Source organism: Pogona vitticeps, chromosome 6 (assembly GCF_051106095.1).
Source record: "Pogona vitticeps strain Pit_001003342236 chromosome 6, PviZW2.1, whole genome shotgun sequence".
Lineage (NCBI taxonomy): Eukaryota > Metazoa > Chordata > Lepidosauria > Squamata > Agamidae > Pogona > Pogona vitticeps.
Genome location: NC_135788.1, coordinates 94,586,727 through 94,598,894, shown reverse-complemented (window position 1 = coordinate 94,598,894; position 12,168 = coordinate 94,586,727). Strand labels below are relative to the sequence as shown.

Sequence of the window (12,168 nt, the reverse complement as noted above, 5' to 3'; positions counted from 1 at the left end):
CAAGACCTCCAGCCTTTTGCACACTCAAATGTATCAAGGCCACATCACACCTCAAGCTGTAGTTTGACAAGAAGCCATTACTGTACAATCAGGGTAAAATGCAGAGCAGAAATCTACATTCCATCCTAACTCACTGGAGTTTTGAACACCCATGTTTTCATTTGTTTCATTTTCCAATAGTATTTGGGGTGGGGGTGGGTTGCTTTAAAAGTAACAACTCTGGCAGATCACAGCTCATGTTTTCAAGTGGGGATGGAATAGCTAAAAGGGTTGTTTATCTTGGGAAAACCTTTGTTTGAGACCTTGGAAAAGCCAGTATCAGTCAGAATATTCAGCACCTGGTCAAACAGACTACAAGTCTAATTCCACAGAATGCTGATTCATAGAATGATATTTAAACCGATACAGTATTTTAATAACACATTTTAGCCACTAAGTATAAGCTTACCCAGTTTGATATTTCAAATAGGAACCCTTTCTTTTATTTTTCTCCATGCCCCAAGAATTATAAATCTGTCAATGTGCTGCCAGAAAGAAAAATGGGGGAGAGAAAATTAACAATATATTTTGTTTCTTTTCCTTTTTTTAAAAGTTTGAAATAGGAACATTTGCTGCAGAACATTTCCACCCACTACATTTATTTCAGCTTCAGAATCAATCTCGCTGTGAACCATTTTATCTGACTCAACAGATCAGTGTCTTCCAAGCTGGTGTCAGACTACAACTCCCAAAAGGCTACTGGAGGCAGCCTTCTATGAAATATCCAGAGAGCACCTGCACGCATAACTGCATTTTTATAAATTTGTTTTCACTGATAACTTCCACTGCTGATTCTTAAAAGAGCAGACCTCAGTGGAACCTTTTCACTTGCCTGCACATTCCAAACGATTGTTTGGGCACAGTCCGGAGTCAGGACCCCCTCGGATCAATGGTAGAACGAAATGGGAAATGATAATTAGTGTGTCCTGTTCAAGATGCCTGCCAGCCAGCTATATCTTTTACAAGAGTAGTCCACCCTTGCTCCCTTTGATTTTCCCTTTTCAACCCACCATTCTGTCAACATTTTGTAATCCTGGACTATGTTAAATCCGAATTGGCATATCTCATGTTTCCAGCTTCTCTTTAGGTATTTTTGGAAATATTCAAGGGAGCAAAGGTCAAGGGGGCAGAGGAGGAGAGAAACTACTTGACTACCGCAATGCACTCTACATGGGGATACCCTTGAAGATAATCTGGCATCTTCAATCACTGCAACATGCTTCAGTTAGGTTACCACCCAGTGCATAGCCCATGATACTGAAAGATCTTCATAGGTTGCCAGTTCTTTACTGGGCCCTATATTCAAGGTGTTGCTTTTAACCATTAAGGATCAAAATCGCTTGAAACTTAGCTATTTAAGGGGCTGCCTGTCTCCTTATGAGCCTGTCCTGATTTTATGAATTTCAGTAGAGGTCTTCTTAAATATACTTGTCACCAGTTTCAGAGGTTTGCTTGACAAGCACGTAGGGGGGCTTCTCCTGTGTGTATCCAAAACTGTGGAATGCGCTCCCTCTGGAGTTACAATCAGTTTCCATTCTGACTTATTTTAAAGGACAAGTAAAAACACAACTGTTTACCTGCTCTGCTGTGTTGTCTTTAACTATACCTTTTGCTTTTATTAATTTAAATGATTCACTTGATTTTAATGATTTTCACAGTGGGTTGGTTATATTTGATTTTACGATTTTAAAGTTAGCTTTGGTTTTATTTGTTTCTCTTCTTTTATGGCACAGGTTGCTTTGAATGTTGTTTTTTAATGAGAAGGCAAGGAATAAAAGTAAAAAAAAGTAAATGAAATAAAGAAAAATATATTGTGAAACATTTAGCAATTTTCTTCAAAGACAAAAACCCATCCCTTTTTTAAAGTGCCACAAACATTTTGCCTTATTCCTTCTTTTCCTTTTTTTCCCCTTTAATTTTTCCAACATGCTGAAACAGATTAACACAGCTACTTCTTTGGAACAGGGATTTTAAATCATCATCATCATAACTGAACTGCAGGGTTGTTTTTCTCTGCAAGAGGCATACATCTGCAAACCTTGGTGTTTCCCCCAAGCCCACTGATATCACTTCTTGTGAGTTTTGACTAGTAATTCAGAATCCACACTCAACAAGTGAAGCTTTGGTTGGTTGGTTGGTTGGTTGGTTGGTTGGTTGGTTGGTTGGTTGGTTGGTTGGTTGGTTGGTTGGTTGGTTGGTTGGTTTATAAAGAGAACTGCTGGATAGCTCAGTGGTTTAGGAAAGAGTTTGGGGGTTCAGTTCCCCACTGTGCCTCCTTGACAGAGGCTGGACTCAAATGATCCATAGGGTCCTTTCCAGCGTTTCGGTTCAAAGTTGTTTGTTAGTTTTTGTCTCAGCTTTATTATAGTATCCTCTTCCTACTTAGTTCCCTCTTGACATGGAATACAATCCCCTTTGTCCCAAACTATGCTAGTTGCGGATTGTGTGGGAAGGAGAGGGACAGAAGGTAGTCCAGACACCAGATCAGAAGATACTTCTATACAGAATTGACAACCTCCGCCACTATTACTTTGAAGTATTTAGCCCTATTCAGTCATTTCTTAAAGAGTGCACTTTCTACTATTGTTTTCAACACAGAAAGCTGACTTTTTGAAGAAAAGGAACCATTTATTTATTTATTTATTTATTTATTTACTTACTTACTTACTTACTTACTTACTTAAATTTTGAAGACCCCACATGGCAATACATATAACATACTGTGTTTCCCTGAAAATAAGACTGTCTTATATTATTTTTCCCCAAAAAATGCATTAGGGCTTATTTTCAGGGAATGTTTTAATTTTTTTCATGTACAACAATCTACATTTATTCAAATACAGTCATGTCATCTTCTTCTGGTTGCTGCACAATGGTGGAGGGCTGGGTTTCACTTAACTGGGGATCATTTTTGGGGTAGGGCTTATATTACGAGCATCTTCAAAAATCATACTAGGGCTTATTTTCAGGGAAACAGGGTACATATCATATGGTCATTAAACATCATTTAGAAAAATTAAAATAAAAAATAAGAAAAGAAAAATTAAGTATTAACACTAACAACATCTAGAAGACTCATTTGGCATATTTTGCAACTCCCAACTTTAGCCAGCACAGTGAGAAATGCTGAGAGTTGCAGAGCAAAATCTAGAGGGTCGTAATTTGTACATACATACACATTGGGAGAAAGAGGGATTATAAATAGGACAAATAAATAAGACACACATTGGCCATCTGTGCTTCTCTTTGACATAGCCAAGTAAGGTAAACTGGCTGGGTAGTTCAGGGACTTGGTGTCCCCGGGGTCAAGAGTCTGATTTCCCACCATGTCTACCAAAAGCCAACCTGTGTGACCTTGGGCAAGCTGCACAGTCCCAGAAAAAAAGGAATAGAAAACTACTTGTGAGTATTTTACACATAGGGAAACCTGACAAGGGTCACGATAAGTTGTGTGGCATGTTTTTCTTCTTCTATCCAAGTCAGGGTCTAATTGGACACTGTGGTACCATGTCTTTAAAAGAAGAAAATGAGCTGGTTTCAGCCACACTCATCGTCTCACCACCTTGTGTCTGAGGAATCGGAATGCAAATGAAGCCAATGTTTAACTCCTGATGATCAACCACTAAGAAAGCAAGCTAACATGCAAGCTGCAGCAGACCAGAAAAGCATGAAGAATTAAGATCAGACAAGTTTTAACACTTAAGGATCTGCCATTTGTTCATGTCCCAGAAATGTTTCTCCATGAGTCCATTGCTCTTCCATTCTTAAGGGGACTTTGGGACCATAGCAAATCTCAAGAAACTGCTTATATGGAGGTAAGAATTCATTAAGGTTTGTTTCTGTCATTTACTTTAAGGTAAGAATTCATTAAGGTTTGTTTCTGTCGTTTACTTTAAAAGATGCATATGTTCTTGATCATCTTTGCAAAATCAGAGTATTTTATGCACATCACAACAGCCTCAAGTGCACTTTAAGCAGCAGACGAACTCCATTCACATCTAGAGCCCTTCCTCAAGTGCTTTTGTTTATTTCACGAATTAGGTATGGAGTACAGTGATGCCCCTATACTTTTCTTCACAGCAACATAACCTGTAGTTCAGAAGGGGGAACCTTGTTATTGGTGTCAGCCCAAAGCAGCTTGCCATGCCGGCTGCACGGTGATGTAGCTTGAATCTAACAATATTTGAAAGCTCCTCACGTTTCCGCTTCTGTCCAGGCCAGTAATGAAGAGATTGTAGAGCAATGGTTCCCAACCTTGGGTCCCCAGAGGTTTGTGAACTACAACTCCCAGAAATCCAGGCCAACACAGCTAGTGGTGAAAGCTGCTGAGAGCTTCAGTCTAAGAGCATCTGGGGACCCATGGCTGGGAACCATTGTTCTAGGCTCAAGCCTGCCTGGAAATTGCATCTACTGAATTGAAAGGCCTTATTCTAATCTCAGGTGTTATGTAGACCAGGGGTCCCCAACCTTGGGCCTCCAGATGTTCTTGCAACTCCCAGAAGCCTTCACCACCACCTCTGCTGGCCAGGATTTCTGGGAGCGGAAGTCCTAGAACATCTGGAGGCCAAAGGTTGGGGACCCCTGATGTAGACTATTTGGAAGTTGTTACTCTCCTCTGAGCTAAGACTAGAAAGGCCCACTCAGGCCTGGTGTCAGCATCTGGAATCCTTGGGTGCTTGCCAGGGCCCTGTATGCCAGCAAATTCACTGGCAATACCTGCCCCCCTCCCCTTCATTTAAAAAAAAATCAGTTCAGCACCCCTAGCTGTGACTGTGGTGGGTCTTCATTTGATATTTCCCAGAGTGCAATGCTAGTGAGCAATGCTACATTGAGTGCACTGTGGGAAATCAAAACGGTAACCAGATCTGGCTGACTGCTACTGCGATTGCCACTGCTAGATAAACCTACAAGGTTCCATCAGTGGATGAGAGGACTGTACCAACGATGGACACTTTGTTCAAACCCTCTTCAAGCCTAGAACAAGCGCTCTCCATATGCTCAGAGACATCTTACTTTCCCAAGACTGGTTCAAAGGTTGGAGTCTGGTCTTGCAAAGACCAGCTCCAAAATTAAAGCTTAAATTGTCAAGGAGCAGCACTCTTGGCCAAGAAAAAAAAACCTTCAAAACAAACATGACAGAGCATTTTGTGATAAATCTCACAAATTCTGAGCAGAGAGATATATGCCTATCTAATTATTCCAAGAAGTAATTGGAGATCGATTCTTTGTACGAATAAGCCACTTTTGAATAAAAGTAATTGTTGAAATGTATGAAGCATAGTGGATTTTCTTCTTTCACATTTGCCTTTGAATAACGTCACCAAATATATTAAATCAATTATTCTTAAACAGTAAGCTGTGCCCCACCCCCCAGCCCAGGAAGGAGCATTCCGGGATTGCCGTAGAGGCATCTGGAGTTTCAAAATGCATATTCAATATTATAATATAAAATTTATTTAGAAAATGAGGAAAACAATTGTGTTTATTGCTTTCTTAATACTCAGATTACTGTGTCATCTTTATAATGTGCTGTAGTACACATGTTTCCTTCCTTTATCCCTCTCTCTCTTTGCAGCTACGAGTGTAGACAATTTGGAATGTGGAAATAAACACTTTTCTTCTTAAATTTGCAAAATGCTTTGCTTTGTTTTAAGACATGGTGTTTCAGATTTCAAATAAAAGTGTTGGTAGAGGCAGATTTGAAGGGAGACATGGACATTTTTGGTGTTATCAAAAGAGAATTGATTCAAATAAATAAACATTGTGCACAACAGCAGCAGCATCCTTCCCAGACTCTCCTGACCTTGTGCCAAGAGGTGTCCAAATCTTCCTTAACTCCAAGGAAGTTAACTTGATTTCCAGAGCCCAAAGCTGCTCCTGTGTGGAGCCACCACCAGCCTGGAAAGGTCATGGCAGAGCCAAATAACAAATATGTGAATCTGCTTCCAGGGACCCATCAGTCCAAGAAATGGCCTTGGCTATCTGTTTGCTAGTAAACATGCCATAAATAACCAGAGGGAACTCGAGAGCCCCTCAGGGGGTGTTTGTGAGGGGGAGGAACAGCAACATCCTTCAAGGATACAGACACTAAGAGGCTTTGATATGAACTTGGCTCGTCTACCGCAGTTCTCAGAAACTATCCCTTACACATCTTTGCCCCAACACCTGCTCTCACCTCATGGGACACACACACCCCAGTTGAATACACTGTCGTCTCCAGTTAAAGAATCTCAGCTTGGAACTTGACCTTAGTCTGAAGGCTGGAAAAGGCCATTTCAGCTCTCCTGAGGAAGAGAAGTGGTTGTCTGTGGAAACCCAGAGAGACTAGCTAGGAACCGGAGGGGGAGCATTGGCTCCGGCTCCAGAGATTCTGGTTCCCCAATGGCCATGCCCTAAATCCTCTTCTAATGTTTACTGCTGGAGAGCAACCAGGGTGGCATTTGTGGCCTTTCCCTTTTGCCTTAAACCCCATCTATCATCAGAGTAAAGCCCCCAAGAAAGTCTCTGAAGTTCAGTTGAACTGAAATGCAACAATGGGCTCAAGTTAAAGGAAGCCAGATTTCAGCTGAATATCAGGAAAAACTTCCTAACTGTTAGAGCAGTACGACAGTGGAACCAGTTACCTCGGGAACTGGCGAGTGCTCCAACACTGGAGGTATTCAAGAAAAACTTAGATAATCACCTGGCAGATGTGCTTTGATTGTATTCCTGCACTGAGCAGGGGGTTGGACTCGATGGCCTTGTAGGCCCCTTCCAACTTCACTTTTCTATGATTCTATGAAAGAGGTTCCCAACTCTTGATTTACAAGGTACATCTTGCAGCCAAAGCTAGAGTCACACAGCCTAGCTGTACAGCAGGAGGCTGGACTTCGTGACTTTTTGTCTGCTTTGATATGAGCCCTGCTGGCACACAAAATGTCAAAGAGGCTCTCGGGGGGATTTCCTTGTGAACTCTGGAAGAAAACCTTCGTGGAGGATGGGAAGAACCGCTAGCTTGTGCCGCAGCGTAGGAGGCTACTGCTGAGGAACATGGCATAATCAACTGGTGGGGCACCTCTCTCTCTGTCTCTCTCTCTCTTTTTTAGCAAATAGCAAAATGGAAATCAATTAGGAGCCCCAGCAGACTCGGAAAGAGGGACTGTACCTCTCTTTGGACAGGTGTCACGCAAGTACAGCTGGCCTTCATTTCTCCTAAGACCACTAGAGGAAATTGTGGCATCCAGATGTTTCTGGATACTGACTCCCATGACCCGTTCATAGGTGATATTCATCGATGAGTCCAGCTACATAATAGAAGACCATGGGTATTCCACACCAGCCTTAAGATTTACCAGCCACAGTTCTTCCCTTTTTAATCATCTTGTGTGAAAGTGACATATTGCCATCCAAGGAATCATGCTAAAGATTCACATTCATATACTCTTGCAATCCGGGTTCTTAATCTGAAGCAATTACCTCTTTTTTTAATTCCTATTGCTAACACTGTGTGCGCTGAGGATGAGCTGTAGGAGCTGTGTGACAGCCATCAGAGGTATGAATACAAATTTAACCTCTCTCCACATCATCTTTGGAGCAACACTCATCATTCAACTTTGATCAGCTGTCAGTAACGGCATGTCAACCCATATGTTTGTCAGACCTGGCCTGAGGTATTTTGCTGCCTGAGGCAAAGGAGAGGACGTTATCCCTCACCTCCATATCCAGAAGCTGACCAGACTAAAAGCGGAATTTCATTTCAACACCATCCACGGAACAGCATCTTCCATTCCACTTGAGGGTGACAGGCTAGCTTAGAAGGTTTGAGGCAGGCCACATGGCACATCCAGCTCTCTCCTCCAACTTCTAATGGCACCTCTCAGACCTCCAGCATCTGCTGCCTAGTATGGTCCTTTCCATCTACCTAATGGTAGGGCCGGCCCTGTGTTTGGCACTTCCTAGGATGACCCGTTGCATTCTCTGCTTTTGTTTGTGTTTGATCCTTTTTAGTATCTGCATATTTACTAATTTTAGCATTAAATATTGTGTTTTAATGATAAAGGAGAAAGGCAAGGTAAAAATACCTTCTTAAGGAGAAAGGCAAAGGAAGAATATTTTAAATAACTAAATGAGGATGCCAAATGACAGGGATAGGGACTCAAGCCGTAGGACTCACTGTCAGGTCAGACTTAAGTTACACCGGTGGTCCCCCCCCCCCAGTGACTGGGACTCAACTTGTGACTTGGAGCCTACCCACTCCTCTTTTTTTCTGGGGGGAAAAAGCTTGTTTTTAAGAGGGACTCGAATTTGGTACCAAAGACTTGGACTTGGGAGTTGCCAACATCCCTGCCAAAACACAAAGACGATACACACGTGCCCACTATTCAAGTTACTGAAAACACCCAAATGTAGTCCTGGGCAAACAAGAGGGACCCACATGAAGGCTTCAGTTCACATCACAAACAGAAACCACTAAGGAACCCAAAAGATCTGCCAACTGGACAGATCAGGTCCAAATGAGCACTGATGTAGGCTACAGACCATGTGGGAAGGTGTTTCTACCAGGATTACCACTTCTTGGCCTCATTCACCCATGCTCATTTCTTCATTTGGTAAATCAAAGGGATGACTTGCACCAGCAGGCCTGCTGTGGCCAATGTAAATGTAGCAGATCCAACGTGCACATCACATCAGACAATTCCCCAGTCCTGCCACAGGTAGAGCTGACTGACCCCCCACCCGGCATTCCAGTCCTCAAATGTTCACACTGCATGTGGGAATCAGCTTTTCAGATTCGCTTTCATTAAAAGTGCAGAAGAAGAAGAAGAATATGATGGTGGTGGCGGTGATGGTGTGCACTGTGACTTTTGAGCAGGCACCTTTAAAAGAGCAAAGGGAGTCTGCTATCAGGGTTGAGCGCCCCCTTTTAGGATCAAAGGCATGGGGGGGCTATAGGAGAAAGAGCAGTACGGTAATTCCAAAAGGAGCAGTGGGGAGAGTGGGGAGCTATGAAGGCGAGCATTGAAAGAAAAAGAGAAGAAGGAAAACGGCTAGAATTGTTTCTGGAGGAAGGCAGGGGTCACCCTGACTTTTTAAAATTGAAGCCAACAACCTGTTTGCCAGATGGCACTTTCATTGGCCTCATGACTCCCCCCCCCCCACTCACCTTCCTGTATTTACTCTCTGACCGAGGCTGATCAGCAAGGTGTTCAATTCCCAGAACAAATGATCTATCTGTCGCCACATCACAAAATTGTGAAAAATGAGATCAGGAGGGCAGCTTAGATTGCAATGGCATGAAGCCTCGGAACCCGCCCGCTTCCATAGCAGACAGAGACCAGCCTTGGATATATAACACATACAGTAATGAAATTGCTGGACACCACGAGGCATATGCAAAGCGTCTTTCTCTCTCTCCGGCTTGTGAAGAAGAATCCCTGGCAATGCCCAGCCTCTTCGCCCAGGGAAGGGGGCCTCTCCCTCCCACTCCCACCCGCAGCACCTGTTGTCGTAGAACTGAAAGGAGGCTGGGAAGGGGCATAGGGTGGTGGGGGTGGGAGGAGAACTCTTGCGGCGGGGGGGGGCGCGTTCACCGTGGAGCGAGGGCAAGGAATAGCTGATGGGTCTGAAATCTCTGGCAGATCCCTTGGTTAGGTTTAGAAGGTCAGATGAGGACAGGAGTGGCGGTGCGGTGTGTGTGTGTGTGTGGGGGGAGATGGAGGAGATTAGCAACTGCTGCTACTAGAAGGATGTCCTTAAGATGTGGGGCAGGGGTAGCTGGGGATTCCCTGCGGAGATTCAAGTGTTTTGTTTGTGTGTTTTTCAGGGACCGGGGGGGGGGAATGAACCCTTACACACGTGCCAAAGGGATCCGGGCGCGGGAGAGGTCGGGGCCGGGGCTGGGAAGGGAGGCGATCGAGACCCACCTTCATGATGCCGGCGGCGGGGGCGGTCCTGACCAGGCCGGAGGGGTCCCTTTCCGCCGAGTTGTCGCGGCTGCTGCAAGCGGAGCCGCCCGAGACGGAGCGCAGCGGGCTAAGGTCACCGGCGGCTTGGGCAGCAGCCGGGGCTGCGCTCGGCTCTTCTGGCGGCGGCGGCGGCGGCGGCGACAGCGCCCGGGCGCGGGGGGGCCCGGGCCGGGGCGAGCCCGAGGGGGGGACACCGGGGGTCCCGTCCGCCATCCCCCCCTGGGGCTCCCAGCAGCCGCACCGGCCCGGCCCGGCGGGGTGGCTCAACGCCTGCCCCAGCGGCGCCCCCCGCCTTGGGCACCCCTGCCCACCCGCGGGCGCTCCAGCGTCCTCCCCCTGCAAGCCCGGCGGAGAGACTCTGCCCGCTCGGCTCGCCTCGAGTCCCTTCGCCTTGCCGGGGAAAGAGGGAGGAAGACAGCAAGCGATCGACCAGGCGCCGCTGCCGCCGCCGCCGGGTGGAGGGATGGTGGGCCGGGCCGGGGCGGGGCCAGGCAGAGCACGGCCCCCTCCTTCTTCCTAGCCCCTAACCCGCCCCCCCGCCTCAACCCGCGATCCGGCCCCACCAGCGAGCTCCACGCGTAAAACCGCACGCCGCGCCTCGCCTCGCCTCGATTACGCCGCTGCCGCTAGAATCCAAGGCTGGGGAGCGAGTTGCATGCCAGAGGGGCGACGCGCGTCCCCTCCGTGGAGCGTTCACACGGACGAAACACAAGCATCCTTGCCTGCCTTGAAGCGTGCAAAACCAAGCCCCGATTTGCGGGAAGAAACCTTGTGTGGAAGGGGGGCATTATAGTTAATGACATCACCAGACGTCAGCACACTGCCCAACCTTAAAGACCATGTCGCCGCCGATGGATTGAATACACACATTCGGCTCTGCCTGCCTGACCTAGGTCAGGATCAAGCGCTGGGCGTGTTTGTGTGAACAGTCGAAACTAACGTGGAATAAGACCTTCCTGTCAGATGCTGTGGCCTTAACAGGTCCGGGGCAGCAGCGAGAAGGGGCCGGAGAGATTCCTTTGAAATCTTGAAGCGAGGCAACCTCCGGCCTCAGCCCAGGAGCATCCTTCTGCAGTCCATTGCTTCACACCTGTTCAGGTATTACTTGATTCAGTGGTGGGGAAACTGTGACCTTCCAAATGTAGCTGGACCACCACTCTCATCACTTAGTCTACAGAGGCAAAATGGAGAGAGATGATGGGTCGCCAGACAACAACTGGTGGGCCATCTGTGACCTATTTTTCCAGCCTTCCAGAGTTCAGAGCACTGTGTATGAGTTTCACTCCCAATAAATAAAGCTGGCTGAATAGCTCAATGGTTTGGTTGGGAGTTCGATTCTTCACTGTGCCTCTTGCAAGCAGAGCCGGCCTGTGTGGCCTTCGGAAAGCCGCCCCCAGAAGAAGGGAATTGTAAACCACCTCTGAGAACCCTCTTCCTCAGAAACCCTGCAAGAGTAGCCATAAGTCAGAACTGATTTGACGGCTCATGATGATTACTATCTACTACCATAATCCTGTGCTGTCCTCTCACTGAAACTGGGAAGATTTAGATGGATTAGATCAACACAGATCCATTGGCTGATACAGCAGAGTGATCTGCAGAAGATCGACCAGAATTTTTCCAAATATATATCCTTCTTAGTCCTTCTCAGCATGTTGCCAAAAGAAAAGAGGTAATAAGATAAAAGGGGCAAAATATTGTAGCACGTTAAAAAGAACAGTTGTTTATTTTAGTGTGAGCTTTTGTAGGTCAAGAGGAAGGGACGTGGTGGCACTGTGGGCTAAACCGCAGAAGCCTGTGCTGCAGGGTCAGAAGACCAGCAGTCGCAAGATCAAATCCACGCAACGGAGTGAGCGCCTGTCACTTGTCCCAGGTCCCGCCAACCTAGCGGTTCAAAAGCATGCAAATGCGAGTAGATAAATAGGGACCACCTCGGTGGGAAGGTAACAGCGTTCCATGTCTAAGTTGCACTGGCCATGTGACCACGGAAGATTGTCTTCGGACAAAACGCTGACTCTATGGCTTGGAAACGGGGATGAGCACCGCCCCCTAGAGTCGAATATGACTGGACAAAAATTGTCAAGGGGAACCTTTGCCTTTACCTTTGTAGGTCAAAATTCACTTCCTCTGACATAAAATAATAAATAATAAAAGTGCAGCATAATGCACACATCTTTCTATGGAA

General features: G+C 46.1%; 1 protein-coding gene across 2 annotated transcripts in view; it reads right to left on the bottom strand.

The window, feature by feature from the left end:
• Positions 1–10,703, bottom strand: part of LOC110074905 (inactive phospholipase C-like protein 2) — a 42,588-nt gene extending 31,885 nt beyond the window's left edge. The window contains exon 1 of one of the 2 annotated variants that reach the window (XR_013537564.1): positions 9,942–10,703. Coding sequence is in view for 1 of the 2 variants with exons in the window: in XM_020785645.3 (XP_020641304.3) it covers positions 9,942–10,196 (255 nt within the window). In the remaining variant the exon portion in view is untranslated. The remainder of the gene's footprint in view (positions 1–9,941) is intronic. The other variant, XM_020785645.3, reaches the window with a different exon arrangement.
• Positions 10,704–12,168: the final 1,465 nt, after the last annotated feature.